The following is a 15897-nucleotide window of genomic DNA, read 5'->3' as shown; positions in this document are numbered from 1 at the left end:
AGATCATGTTAAACAAACTTACTAGGCTTTTACGAAACGGTTAGTGCAAACCTTGATCTGGGTAAGGACGTCGATGTAATCCTTTTAGACTTTGCTAAAGCTTTCGATACAGTACTGCACATGAGACTTATCTATAAGTTACAAGAATTAGGGCTAGGGAGCACAATATGCACTTGGGTCAGAAATTGGTTAGTTAATAGGGAGCAGCACATTGTGGTAAATGGAACTTTTTCAAAAGGGTCTGTACTTGGACCACTATAGTTCAACTTTTTTATTAACGATCTAGCAGTAGATCTGGAGAGCATGGTGTCAATTTTTGAAGATGATACCAAATTGTGTAAGACTATAAATACGGAGGGAGATGCTGAGTCTCTTCAGAACGATTTCATCAGACTGGAAGCATGGGCAGCAAAATGAAGAATGAGCTTCAATACAGACAAGTGTAAGGTAATGCACTTTGGTAGTAAGAACAAAAATAACACCTACATACTAAAAAGGGTAAAATTATGTGATTCTGTACTGGAAAAAGACTTACTTGTTCACATAGATAGGAAACTAAGGAGCCGTACCCAAAGTAGGATTGCAGCAAAGAAGGCTAACAAGGTATTAGCATGTATAAAGCGGGGAATTGACGCAAGGGATGAGAGTGTTATACTCCCATATAAATCCCTAGTGAGGCCACATCTTGAATACTGTGCACAGTTTTGGGCACCATACTACAAAAAGGATATCCTGGAACTAGAAAAGGTTCAGAGGCAATTGACCAAACTAATTAAGGGGATGGAACGCTGGACTACGAGGAAAGGCTTGCAAGGCTTGGCATGTTTATACTGGAAAAGAGGAGACTAAGAGGGGACATTATCAACATTTACAAATATATAAGGGAACAATACACAGAGCTTGTGGGGGATCTGTTTTTGGCAAGATCAACACAAAGAACACGTGGACACCAGCTTAGGTTAGAGGAGAGGAGATTTTGCACACAGAGACGTAAAGGTTTCTTCACAGTAAGGACAATACGTGTTTGGAATTCCCTGCCTGAGAGAGTAGTAATGGCGGACTCAGTCAACACTTTTAAGAATGGGCTAGATAAGTACCTACTGGATAAGGATTCTGGTGCGTAGTCATGCACTATAGTTATTTAATTTTTTTTAAAGAGGAATATACACAATGGCCATCATTAGCAACAGATTAAATTAGTCCTAAAAATAATACAGCGTAGGAGACCACAAATAGGTTGAACTCGATGGACAAATTGTCTTTTTTCAACCTCAAAAACTACAGTATGTTACTATGTTAAACTATGTTACTATACGGGGGGGGCTTGACTGTGGGACAGACTAGTACTGTACTGGGCGCCTACACGCATGTCAAAGATTCTGATCGTAGATGTGCTAATTATAGCTCTAAATTAGGCCCTATGTCTCAATTCTATATACCGTATTTGCTGGCGTATAAGACGACTTTTTGGCCCTGCAAAACATGCCACCAAGTGGGGGGGTCGTCTTATACGCCGGGGGTCGTCTTATACGTCGTATACGCCGCAGTGCCTCCCGATGCACTGCGGCCGCGGCGGGTTATCAGCGTGGCTGCGGCGATACAGGGGTGCCAGCCTTTTCGGCGTGACCGGCCCGTTCTGCTCGGGAAGCAGCGTCGCTCTGGCCCGCCCCTTGCGGTCATAATATAGTAATGTCACTTGGTATTAATAGACTGCTGCTAGTGACAGGGAGGGCAGACAGGGAGCAGGGACCAATCCAATCAGGCTTTGTATACAGCCAACAGCCAACCACAGTACTGCACCATTGTACAGTACAATATAGTACAATACAGCATAGAAAAAGTCCAGCCATCAAACGCCTATCAACCCTATCATGGCACCAGCAAAAAGAAAGAAATATGATGCAAGTTTTAAACTTCTTTGTTCTTTTACGTTTTATTTGGTGTGTGGAAGGTGTGCGGAAGAGGGGGTAGTCTTATATTGCGAGTATATAACAAACTATATATTTTGAGTGGAAATGTTGGGGGTCGTCTTATACGCCCAATCGTCTTATACGCCCAGTCGTCTTATACGCCGGCAAATACGGTAATATAGAAGTCTGTGCGCAAAACTGCAATATATCAGAAAGTATGACCAGTTGGTGTCCCCTTATATTATTGGCCTAAGTCTTTATATTATATTCTCTCCCCCCCCCTCACCCCCATTATTTTAAAAGCCAATGCCATCATCATAGTCTATGAACTACCTCTAAACCCCACCTGAATCGACCTGTAAAAACCGTTGTACCATTGTGTGTCTTTATCATAAACTACCCTTTATTATCTCATATACTGTATCACAAAAAAAACAGAAATACACAGTATTGGGAAGTAGCACTATATAAAACAATATATTGAATGTAAATTGAGTATATCAAACAGGATACATTATATTTCAGTAAATGGAGTTAATAAAATATTTAATATATGAAGAAATGTGATATCATATTTAAAAACAGATAAAAATTCATATAACACATAGTTATGCAGATATCTCACCCATGACAGTGGTCATATATCACACTGATACGCATTAAGGTGGTCATTCCAAGTTGATCGCAGCAGGATTTTTGATAGCAATTGGGCAAAACCATGTGCACTGCAGGGAGGACAGATATAACATGTGCAGAGAGAGTTAGATTTGGGTGTGGTGTGTTCAAACTGAAATCTAAATTGCAGTGTAAAAATAAAGCAGCCAGTATTTACCCTGCACAGAAGTAAAATAAACCACCCAAATCTAACTCTCTCTGCACATGTTATATCTGCTCCCCCCTGCAGTGCACATGGTTTTGCCCAGTTGCTATCAAAAATCCTGCTGCGATCAACTTGGAATTACCCCCTAAGTCCTGAGAAGAGCCTTTTCCAATAAAGGTGTGTACACACGGGGCCTGATTCACACCTGATCGTAATAGCAAATTTGTTAGCAGATGGGCAAAACCGTGGGGGATTCCGAGTTGATCGCTCGCTAGCAACTTTTTGCAGCGCTACGATCAGGTTAAAACTTGGCAAAACTGTGCATGCGTATGCAATGCAATGCGCAGGCGCGTCGTATGGGTACAAAGAGGATCGTTGCTGTGCAATGGATTTAACGAAGAATCCATTCGCACAGCCGATCACAAGGTGATTGACAGAAAGAGGGCGTTTATGGGTGTCAACTGACCGTTTTCTGGGAGTGTTTGGAAAAATGCAGGCGTGTCCAAGCGTTTGCAGGGAGGGTGTCTGACGTCAATTCCGGGACCAAAAAGTCTGAAGTGATCGCAGCGGATGAGTAAGTCCAGAGCTACTCAGAAACTGCAACAAACTTTTTTGTGCCATTGGCTGCAAAAGCTTTCGCACACTTGCAAAGCAAAAATACACTGCCCAAAAGGCGGCGACTATCTGATCGTAGCACAGCAAAAAGTTGCTAGCAAGCGATCAACTCGGAATGACCCCCCATGTGCACTGCAGGGGAAGCAGATATAATATGTGCTGGGAGAGTTAGATTTGGGTGGGGTGTGTTCAAACTGAAATCTAAATTGCAGTGTAAAATTAAAGCAGCCAGTATTTACCCTGCACAGAAACAAAATAACCCACCCAAATCTAACTCTCTCTGTAAATGTTTTATCTGTCCCCCCGGCAGTGCACATGGTTTTGCCCAACTGCTAGTAAATTTGTTGCTACGATCAGGTCTGAATTAGGCCCACTATGCAATATTGCATACGATAGGATGTCATGTCCAATCGCAGATATCATCACATGGTTTGCGATGTCATCCTAATGTGTACAATATCGGTATGCTGAAAGATGTGGTTAGTCAGATCTTCAAGCCGTATCCAGTTTTGCCTGTAGTAGAACAATTGTGCTCACCGCTAGCAGGACTGGTTCTAGACCTTGTGGCACCCAGGGCGAAAGTTTCCTGTGGCGCTGCCCCCCCCCCTCCCGAACCCCCACCCACCCCGGTAAAATAGAGATGGTGCACACCTAAGGAGCGAGCCCAAAAATAGGGGCGTGGCTTCTTCATAGGGAAGGGGCACTGCCACAGTTATCCCCCTGTACTTGTGCCCCCCTGTAGCTGTGCCCCCAGTAGATGTGCCCCCAGTAGCTGTGATCTCTATAGCTGTGCCCCCAGCAGCTGTGCACCCTGTAGCTGTGCACCCTGTAGCTGTGCCCCCAGTAGATTTGCCCCAGTAGCTGTGCCCCCTGTAGCTCTGCCCCCTGTAGCAGTGCCCCCAGTAGATTTGCCCCCAGCAGCTGTGCACACTATAGCGGTACCCCCAGTAGCTGTGCCCCTTGTAACTGTGCCCCTTGTAGCTGTGCCCCCAGTAGCTGTGCCCCCTGTAGCAGTGCCCCCTAACTGTGCCCCCCGTAGGTTTGCCACCTGTAGCAGTGACCCCAGTAGTTGTGCCCCCTGTAGCTGTGCCCCAGTAGCTGTGCCACCAGTTGATTTGCCCCAGTAGCTGTGTCCCTTGTGGCTGTGCCCCCAGTTGATTTGCCCCCTGTAGTAGTGCCCCCTGTAGCTGTGACCACTGTAGTAGCGCCGCTTGCAAAGAGCAAAAAAAAAAAAAAAGCCAATACTAACCAGCCCCGCTCCTGCTTCCGGACCGCTGCTGCGCTGTCCTCCATCTGTCACTGGAGCTGGCTGCAGCAGGTGCCCACACAGCCCATGGCGCCTGCTGCAGCTGGGGAGAGTGGGGATCAGGAGTAGCGGCTCTTGTCACGGCAGTGGCGGAGCCCCGGGCAAAAAGCCTGCTTTCCCGTGGCAAGAGCCGCTACTGACCGCTAGGTGCAAGGTAACTTTGTGGTGTCAAACCTTGGACGCTATATGCAAAGTCCTTAATTTTATATGGTTAATGGCAATTAATGTGCTCCAGATATATACGTAAATGCAGATATTCCACAGCAAACTGGTATTCCTGTTGATCAATTTCAGAAGCTGGTACAGGGTCTTCAGGTAGGTATCGCAGTCAATGGGTGGTGGTTTTAGGTAGGTACCTGAAGAGCCTGAACCAGCTTCTGAAACTCTGTGTTTGCTTGGGGCAAACACGCCATACCATCGCCTATATTAGTATCTGTTTATCTCATATATCAGTCTAATTTTGTATTTGTTTGCTAAAAGAGGTTGGTGATATACATGAAGGAAAAGGGAAATGCTCTGATCTGAGGAGGGGATTCGGTTAGCATACCTGTGTTCGGGATGCCGGCAGTCGGAATACCGACACCAGAATCCAGGAGGAGATGTGGGCACATTAACCACAGGTGTAAGCATGATTTATGCAAAGGAATATTTATCTAGCTCATAGGTTCTCAAACTCAGTCCTCAGGACCCCACACAGTTCATGTTTTCCAGGTCTCCTCACAGAATCGCAAGTGAAATTATTAGCTCCACCTGTGAAACTTTTAAAATGTGTCAGTGAGTAATGAACACACCTGTGCATCTGCCGAGTGACCTGGAAAACGTGAGCTGTTTGGGGTCCTGAAGACCGAGTTTGAGAACCACTGATCTAGCTGGTAGACAACATGCAGTCTGATTATGTCAAGATAAAACTGAGTATAGTTCTGCCAATACATGAAACACACAAGTGTAAATTTACTAAGATGGTAGTTCTATTTAAGATGGGATGTTGCCCATAGCAACCAATCAGATTCCAGGTATTATCTTTTAAAGAATTCTACATAAATCAGAAGTAGAATCTGATTGGTTGCTATGGGCAACATCCCATCTTAAATAGAACTCCCATCTTAGTAAATTTACCCCACAGTAAATGTATGTATTTGCATATTGCCTGTTTAAAAATTTGCTTCAAATTTAGCTGTGCACAGTCAGGGGCGTATATACCTATTATCCAGGATGGCACTTGCCATGGGTGCCAGCCGAGGAGGGGCGCTGCCCAGCGGTGCCACCCGCAGCTAGTAGGTAGATTACATTTTTGTGGCAGCAGCAGTCCAGCCCCGAGTCATTCCCCCCCCCCCCTTCCTCCCCCGGGTGGTCCCTCACCCGCACTGACGCCCAGAAACGATAATAGCAGGCAGCAGCGGCAGCCACTGTAATTGGCGGCAGGGTCCAGCACCGCACTACTATCAAGAAACTACATAAACTACAGCTCCCAAGGGCTGCTGGGAGCTGTAGTTTATGTAGTTTCTTGATAGTAGTGCGGTGCCGGACCCCACCGCCAATTACAATGACTGCCGCTGCTGCCTGCTATTATCGTTTCTGAGTGTCAGTGCGGTAGAGGGACTACTAAGGGGGGAGGTGTAGGACAGCTGCTGCCTCGATAAGTGCTGCCTGTAAAAGTTTATGTATATGTATGTATGTATATATATATATATATATATATATATATATATATATATTTGGCACTCAGAGACTCGAAAATAGTGAAATGTCCAAAGGGTGTTTTTATTAATTTACATTTCGGGGATGGTCTCCTCTTCCTCAGGACAGGAAAGGGAGACCATCCCTGAAACATAGATTAAGAAAACCACCCTGTTGGGATATTTTACTATTTTGGAGTCTTTGAGTGCTGCCTGTTATAATGCTATAATGTGAATTTTGGCTCATACTGTGTGATTCGATGTGAATTTCGGCTCATACTGTGTGATATAATGTGAATTTCGAATCATACTGCATGGTGTAATAGGCTATTCGGCTCATACCGTGTGCTATAATGTGAATTTCGGCTCATACTGTGTGCAATAATGTGAATTTCGGCTCATACTGCATGGTATAATGTGAAAGGGGCACCAGTACTAGATAGTATAAGGGGTCCTACTATTGTGGTGCATAATGTGTATAAGAGGTATATGGTGTGGTAAACTACACTGAAGGACACTGTGTAGCGTAATGTTAATAACGGACATTACTGTACTGTGTAATGTGAGTAAAGGGCGCTACTATATGGTGTCATTTGAATTTGGGCACTATTGAGTGGCCATGCCCCTTTTTTTGGCACATGCACCTTCAACATTTCAAATATGGGGGGAGGGGGGTACCAGTCCTTTACTTTGCCTGGGGCGCTCGGACCCCTAGATAAACCCCTGTGCACAGGCAACAGACACTCATTCAGAAAGATTTTAAAATGATATGTAATACATTTAATGAATGATGATATCATCATATACTAGTCACTAGTAAACCTCATACCTGCCTACAATCCCAGACCCAAACAACACCCCAGATATGCCCAAATTATGAATAGAGTTGCCAAAACCACACCCATTTAATGCACAACCACTCCGAGTGAGTTTGGTATATAATTTGGTATATCTTTACATTTTATTATAAAATGCATATTATTATTAATCATAATAGCTACAATATAATTGAATGAATACTCTAATAAACATAGTACTGTAGTAGTTCTCATTGTAATAATAGCTGCATAGAAAAATGACTATCTCTCCTAAGTATGCAGCATATGTAGGAAGGGTATTTAACTATATGACAAGCAACTGAGTATCTTTCAGTCATGTAAGGTTGAAAGGCGGGAAAGAGACCAGTCAGGACATTCATCGGTCCAGACTGTTGCAGACTGTAGAGATTCATGTTTATGCAGACAACGGGCTGAAATGGATTTTTTAATCCAAGACTGAGAGTAATCCTTTGAAAGAAGGCGTAGCTGTCCGGGTTTAGGCTATAATAATCCTCACAATACAGTCATACCAGGTGAAATTTGACGGTGATTCTAGTGCCTAGAAGTTGTTTCTGAATGTGACTACAACACACTATAAACCACATGTAAACACCAATCTTCAATCTTACAACCACAACCTAAACCAGCAGCAACACACCCATTGCAGCAATTCCCAGGCAAATTACTACTAGTATACTGATCCTGTCATACAACAATACCATGTTCCCACACCCAATATAGTGATCCTTGCAGCCTCCACACTCCAAACATATTTGTTCTATCACAACATAATACAGCCTCTACACAGACAATGGTGGTCATTCCGAGTTGATCGCTAGCTGCATTTGTTCGCTGTGCAGCGATGAGGCTAAAAACCCGCATTTCTGCGCATGCGTATGCTAGCAGTTTTTAGCAGCCGTGCTGTAGTTTCACACAGGGTCTAGCGATGCATTTCAGTCGCACTGGTGGCCGCAGTGTGTTTGACATGAAGTGGGCGTTTCTACTGTTTTCAGGGAGTGTTTGAAAAAACGCAGGAGAGTGCCAGGAAAAACGCAGGCGTGGCTGGGCGAACGCAGGGCGGGTTTGTGACGTCAAAACAGGACTGAACAGTCTGAAGTGATCGCAAGCGCTGAGTAGGTTTTAAGCTACTCTGAAACTGCACAAGAAAAAATTGTAGCAGCTCTGCGATACATTCGTTCACACTCCCAGTGGGCGGCGGCATAGCGTTTGCACGGCTGCTAAAAACTGCTAGCGAGCAATCAACTCGGAATGACCACCAGTATACTAATGCTTCAACATCTCCATACAGCCTCCATACACTAATATACTGATCCAGTCACACCATAATACAGCTTCCACACACCCAATATACTAATGCTGCAAAATCACCTTCCAGCCTCAACACACCCAGTATACTAGTGCAGCAACATCGCCATACAGCCTCCATACATACAGCCTCCACACACCCAATGTACTAATGCTGTAACATCACCATACAGCCTCCCTACATACAGCCTCCACACACCCAATATACTAGTGCAGCAACATCGCCATACAGCTTCCATACACTAATATACTGATCCAGTCACACCATAATACAGCCTCCACACAGCCAATATACTAGTTCAGCAACATCGCCATACAGCCTCCATACATACAGCTTCCACACACCCAAAATACTAATACTGCAACATCGCCATACAGCCTCCATAAACACAGCCTCCACACACCCAATATACTAATATTGCAACATTACAATACAGCCTCCATACATACAGACTCCAGACACCCAATATTCTAGTGCAGCAACATCGCCATACAGCCTTCATACACACAGCATCCACACACCCAAGATACTAATACTGCAACATCGCCATACAGCCTCCATACATACAGCCTCCACACACCCAATATACTAATATTGCAACATTACAATACAGCCTGCATACATACAACCTCCACATACCCAATATACTAATGCTGTAATATCACCATACAGCCTCCATACATACAGCCTCCACACACCCAATATACTAGTGCTGAAACATCTCCATACAGCCTCCAAATATACAGCCTTAACACACCCAATATACTAGTACTGCAACATCGCCATACAGCCTCCATACATACAACCTCCACACACCCAATATACTAGTGCAGCAACATCGCCATACAGCCTCCATACATACAACCTCCACACACCCAATATACTAGTGCTGAAACATCTCCATACTGCCTCCATATATACAGCCTCCACACACCTGATATACTAGTACTGCAACATCGCCATACAGCCTCCATACATACAACCTCCACACATCCAATATACTAATGCTGCAACATTACAATACAGCCTCCGTACATACAGCTTCCACACAGCCAATATACTAATGTTGCAACATCACCAGGGGTTAAAGTGAGCCGGAACAGGGCAGAACTGCGTTCTGTCAGTTCCACTTGGAGACGGAACGCAGTTCCGCCTCCTCCGGCTCACCTAACCCGATGTGTGGCCGGCGCTGCAGGGAGATGCCGGGCGCCTGCTGAGATTGTGTTACCAGTGGGCGCCCGGCTTTCTCTCCACTGCGGCAGCCAGAGGCAGGAGCTCAGTACTGAGCTCCGGCTTCCAGCGTTGTCACTGTGCGCTATGGGAGAGACGTCATGAAACTCAGTATACTTATTGTACCAAATGGGTGTTCCATACAGTATATCACAGGACTGATCCTGTGACATCATTATGTGTCATCTTCGCATTCTGTTTCATTAAAGCTAGTAAGCAAAGTGTCAATGCCCTACTACGTTTGTATCAACCTATGAACCCAGAGCTTAGAACTTGCATTGTGAAGAATCCACTTCCAGTTCATGGAACATGCGGTACTTACTTTGATCTGATACTGAGTTTGCGGATGCATCTTGTGTGACTTTACACTGTGCATACTCTGGAACTGACCCTATTCAACAACTGGCAATACTGAGTCATAGTAGGCAACTCAGTCATATCCCCAGTTACAGCTGAGGGGGCATAAATGGGTGGATATGGGGCACTTCAGAGGCAGAACTCTGGGAGGCAACGGAGTCATCTGCCGCCGGGCTCCTGCTCTGAAGGGGGGCACCTCTCCTCCCATTCTGTGACACAATTGAATTAAGTTAATTGATAGCTGTTGCTGTCTTTTCAGTGGCCAACTTCCTCATTGGTCCCTGCACTTTACAAATCTGCCATCAGTGTAACAGGTCATGGGTTCTAATCCTGGGTATGACTGCTAAGAAATATGTGATTTAAAATAAAAGGCAATTAAATTTATAAATACAGTATATAATTTTTTTTCAGAACACTCCATATACACACACACACACACACACACACGCACACATACATACATACATACATACATACATACATACATACATACATATATTTATCTTAATATAGGAAATAGGGGGGCACCACTATTTATCTTGCCTCCGGGCGACTGTGACGAACTTACGCCACTGGGGCACTTACATATCAAGGGTGTGTTGGTGGAATTGTGGGCTATGCTGGGTTATACGTAAGTTAAATTACACCTGTTTTCAGATGGATGTCTTGCACCAAGGATAGGACTGGTGCAAGTGTGTAGTGATGATAATGATGACAGCTGTAAAATCCAGCATATGGAATATCTGCATCTGGTTCCATGTGTGTAATGCAGGTGCAATTGCCCTGACCCTTTACCAGGCTACCAATGTATTCAGTTTTAGACTGGGGCCTTAAGGGCCCCCCGGGGGGATGCTGTGGTAGGGGCCCTTAAGGCCCCAGTCTGAAACTGAATACAGACTGGGGTTGATGGTTTTGTCATTGATGGCAGAAAGCCAAGTATTCTTTGCCATCGATAGCTGAGTGGAACTGAATAGTACCCCCCGGGCAAGGATCTTTGCCCCTCCCTCCACAACCTACAAATCACTGTCTTTGATCGGCCCGCAGACCGGCCAGCACTTTTCAGAGGTGGCCATCAAGTGGTGCAAACTATCGATGGTTTGCCATAAGTGGTTTATGTGCCACTGATGGCTTTCGCAAATGGTGTCATCGATGGACAGCCCACCGATGGTCAACTCCATAGAGTGCATTGTCTGGGCCCCTTAATTAATATATAAATACTGCTAGTGCATGATAACATACCAGAGTAATAACAGCAATGCACAGTAGAGAATACACTATAGTCCTGTGCAGTATAATGTAACATACGTATAATGTATAATTCAAGTGCACAGTCTGGAACCTGATCCCTAGGAGAGAGGGTGGTCCTTCAGGCAGTGGGGCCCACCAGGGGATTCCCCTGTACCTCTGTGGGCCAGTCCAACCCTGAATTTATTGATCTTGTACCCAAGCCATGACTATGTACTCTGCAGACTGGTCATCCACAGATCGCATACCATCCATACATGTACACTAAATCATACTCACTGATTACAATAGTTCACAGTGTTGCAATATTCGCAGCATTCTGCACCCTTTCTCCATCAGTTTTTGGGTGAAGTCTGCATGATCACTGTGTTCTTTGCCCTTCTATGAGCGCATAAAGAGCTTAAAGGAAATAAATGTGACTTATGTCTATGGTCTGCCTGCATAAACTCTATACCTTTCCCTCCTCTTCTTTAAAGGCTGAGTGGGTCCATTGCAATCCACACATCACCTGCAGCCACCTACACAGTTAATTTAGTAAAATTGTTCAAGCAAAAGTAAAGCAACAACTTCACATTACTGAGGTCTGGGGTTCAATTCCCACCAAGACCCCATGGAGTTTGTATGTTGTCTCCACGCTTGGGTTTCCTCCAGTGGCTCTGGTTTCCACCCACACAATACAAAATATAATGGAAGGTTAAATGAATTCTGAAATGAACCCTAGTGTATACTGTATGTGTACATTATGTGGTAGGTATTGTAATCACCACTGCGGAAAGATTGATGTGAATGGCCAAATATTCTATGTAAAGTGCTGTGGAGAGAGAGGGAGAGAGAGAGAGAGAGAGAGAGAGAGAGAGAGAGAGAGAGAGAGAGTGTGTGTGTGTGTGTGTGTGTGTGTGTGTGTGTGTGTGTGTGTGTGTGTGTGTGTGTGTGTGTGTGTGTGTGTGTGTGTGTGTGTGTGTGTGCTATATAAATGTTAATCAATAAAATAAACAATTTTAAGCCCCCACCAATAAGAGACAATGCTGGGCATTTTGGTGCAAGGACAGCTCTGGAGCTACAGGTTGCCTATCTGAGATACAGTATTTACTAGGATCCTCCCTGCTGCTGTTATTCTGCTGTAATCCACTGAGTACTCAGCTGTCTCCTGTATTGATCAACACTACAAGGAGTGTTCAGGCCAGGAAGGTGGGAGTTAAGAACTGAAGCTAACCCACAACACTACAAGCAGGTTTTATACTTTGGCACAGTTCAATCATCTGTTACATCAGCACTTGAGACCACATCAAACAGACACAAACTTTTTCCCCCAACTGGATCTATTTTTCTTTTATCTAAGTTTGAACAAACAGCCGATAGCTGACAAAAGCTACCTGGTAACTCTCATATTAAATGGCAGGGAGACAACTCTAGCAAGGAGCGATCACGCAATGGAGCCTTCAGGAATGAACGTGAATGGTGCAATGTTCTCTACATGACTGCAACAATGCATCATAATAAAATAATAATACATCATAGCTCAATAATGCTAGAATAAGAGCTCTCAGCTGTCACGCTGAGACCTGTAGTTCCACAACTGCCAACTTCTGGTGCAAGGTATCACTTTAATAAATTATACTCTCTGACATAACCTCTTTACTACGCTGAGGGTGCAAAAGTAAGTACAATATTTGTAATAAATACAATTTCCATCAGTAATATATTCTGGTACATAACTATATAGCACTAAAAAATATTAAAATAGGTAGTAATGAAAACGATTAGAAATAGATGTGTTACTTCAGCTGACATAGGTTAATTATTTCCGTTTTAGTGTAAATCCCTCAGTCCAGCTTTATTACACATTTCCCGATGTTACCTGGATAATCTGGGGGGGAAGTGGGGAAGGGGGGGGTGCTAGTTGGGGGTATTGCTTACTTCTCACACATTGGTGTGGCTAAAACAGGCCAGGACACACAGATTACCGCCTGAGCGAATCGGATAACCATTATTGTGACATTAAAAGTGTTATACTGTACTTCACATTAATTTCTTCAGGACCAGGTTGTAGAGATCCTGTCTGTCAATGTTTTAAACGAAGTTTAAGATTACACTTTAATGAGAGAGAGAGAGAGAGAGAGAGAGAGAGAGAGAGAGAGAGAGAGAGAGAGAGAGAGTTGTAAGAGAGTATATATATATATATATATATATATATATATATATAATTTGAGTTTTGTCCTGGAAGTAAACACGATTTGGTTATATGGAGAGGTGCATTTCCCTGGATATACTGTAATATAGTTACCTATGAAAGTGAGGGTAGGAGTTTCTGCCGATAAGCACATCCTTCCCTTAGAAATATATAGATCAAGCTGAAGATAGTGGCGTATTATTGCTTTATGGGAGCATCTATGCTGAGACATTTGTCAATCTGCCAAGAAAAAAAAAATCTCCACTTTAGAAAGAAGAAGTCCCTGGGACGACACGCCCATTCTCCCATGCTTTCAGATAAGAGCCCCAGACTTACATCTGCTCCCGGTGCTTTTGGAAGGGTTAACATATTAGAAAGAGAAGAAGCTTCCCTGCCCCGGCCAATCAGCTCCGGGCTCTGCCAGCTATAATATAGCACTAAGGGCAAGCTGCTCTCACAGGCTCCCCAGCCCTGCTTGCTCCCACCATTACTATCAAACCTTTTTTTTTTTCCCTTTTTTTATTTTATTTTATTTTTATTTATTTTTATATTTTATTTTTTTAACTTTTCCCTCCCTCCCCCTCCCCTTTGCCTGTGATCCGTGTCTTACGTCTGAACTCCGATGTGTAGTACGCTGCTATTTCAGCACCTGCCTGGGAGGCAATCGGTGGATACTATCAGAGGCAGCAGCAGCAGGAGAGAGGCTATCTAGGCGGAGATCGCTGCTGAGCTGCGGGAGTCGCTGGCTGCACATGGACGAGATGCTGCTGCTGTCACGGATCCTCTTGCTGGGGCTGATCAGTGCTCTGGTCGTTCCTCCTAGCCTCACCTGTGGGCCAGGCAGGGGCATTGGCAAGAGAAGGCACCCCAAAAAGCTGACCCCCTTAGCCTATAAGCAATTCATCCCGAACGTCGCTGAGAAAACCCTGGGAGCTAGCGGGAGAGATGAAGGAAAGATCACTAGGAACTCGGAGAGGTTTAAGGAGCTCACCCCAAATTATAACTCAGACATCATTTTTAAGGACGAGGAGAATACGGGAGCAGACAGACTCATGACCCAGGTACATACACAGCCTGATATATCTGTATAGTCCCATCAGGTACATGCACAGCCTGATATATCTGTATAGTCCCATCATTCTCTTATGTCCATCCTAAGAGCTCTATTCAGACTTTTTGCCTTTTGTCATTCTAGTTTATTATAATCAGATGTCATTTCATCCAACCTGTTCCATCCCAAACACCTGCATCGCACCACATCTGACCCCAGCCCGGCAGTGGCACAGCAATGGACTGGTACAAGATATCAGGGCACTCATTCATTGCTGACATGGAATGACAGCCACTCGCTTCCCTGGTTAACCAGACAGGCTGGGCTGCTGTGAGTGTTCAGTGCCTGGTTATCCTGCCACAATAGGCAGTTAACTCTCAATCGACCGCCTCCGCCTCCTCCTTGTAAATCGCTTCTGTGGCTGGAGCAATATTTGCAACATTGCCCATTAGAGCGTGTGTGCCTGTACATATATGTGTGTATATATATGTGTATATATGTCACATATATATGTGTGTGTGTGTGTGTGTGTGTGTGTGTGTGTGTGTGTGTGTGTGTGTGTGTGTGTGTGTGTGTGTGTGTGTGTGTAGATAGATAGATAGATAGATATATATATATATATATATATAGTCAAATGTGTGTGTGTGTATATGCTTCGTGTATATGTAGGTAGATAGATAGATAGATAGATAGATAGATAGATAGATAGATAGATAGATAGATGCTCCTGTGTGATATAGCCTGGACCTTCCTTTGCATCTTGAGGACATTACATCATTCCTTAGTAAATGAGATGCACACTTGGGTGTAAATGAATAGGTTCCCAGAAAAGAGGAGTATGGGCTGTAACCCCATCAGCACCATGCAGGCTGTACATTTGCACAGTGCCTGACAAGGAGGGCTAGAGCTAGAGAATGGAGACAGATATATAGGTCAGGCTGAGGAGATGTATACATGTCCCAGATGTGTGCAGCTAGGTCAGTCCGTTACACATCCCACTCAGGATCTTTATTCCCCTCCTGTCTCTCGAGGATTTTTTCCATCTAAGTGACAGATTCCCCCGTGGAACCTCAGAGCAGCCGCGTTAAGCAGCCGCGTTATATTGCTCTGTCCCCGAAGGAACTGACTGCCAGATCAATTCCATGAACAGAGATCAGACAGCCGGGCTGCAGGGTCACCCTTCCTCTGTCCTGCCATGCCAGGGGCTCCCCAGCATCATACTTCTACCTCTATGTAGCACTGCTGCTTGTATGGTTAGATACAGTGGCAGGCACAGATATATAGGCATATACAGTAAGATAAGTGATTTATCACATAAGCGGAGTGATTAGAGCCGGCGTGCCTCCCTCAGCACAGCGCTCCCACCAGACAG

At 44.5% G+C, this 15897-nt stretch overlaps 1 protein-coding gene across 1 annotated transcript in view; it reads left to right on the top strand.

Annotated features, from left to right (window-relative positions):
* The first annotated feature begins 13807 nt into the window (after positions 1-13807).
* Positions 13808-15897, top strand: part of SHH (sonic hedgehog signaling molecule) — a 12326-nt gene continuing 10236 nt past the window's right edge. Inside the window, exon 1 of the mRNA XM_063921894.1 lies at positions 13808-14535. Within this exon, the coding sequence (XP_063777964.1) occupies positions 14227-14535 (309 nt within the window). The 5' untranslated portion in view covers positions 13808-14226. The remainder of the gene's footprint in view (positions 14536-15897) is intronic.

The sequence above is a fragment of the Pseudophryne corroboree genome, chromosome 5 (assembly GCF_028390025.1).
Source record: "Pseudophryne corroboree isolate aPseCor3 chromosome 5, aPseCor3.hap2, whole genome shotgun sequence".
Lineage (NCBI taxonomy): Eukaryota > Metazoa > Chordata > Amphibia > Anura > Myobatrachidae > Pseudophryne > Pseudophryne corroboree.
The sequence above is the reverse complement of the archived record's forward strand: the minus strand, read 5'-3'. Positions and strand labels throughout refer to the sequence as shown.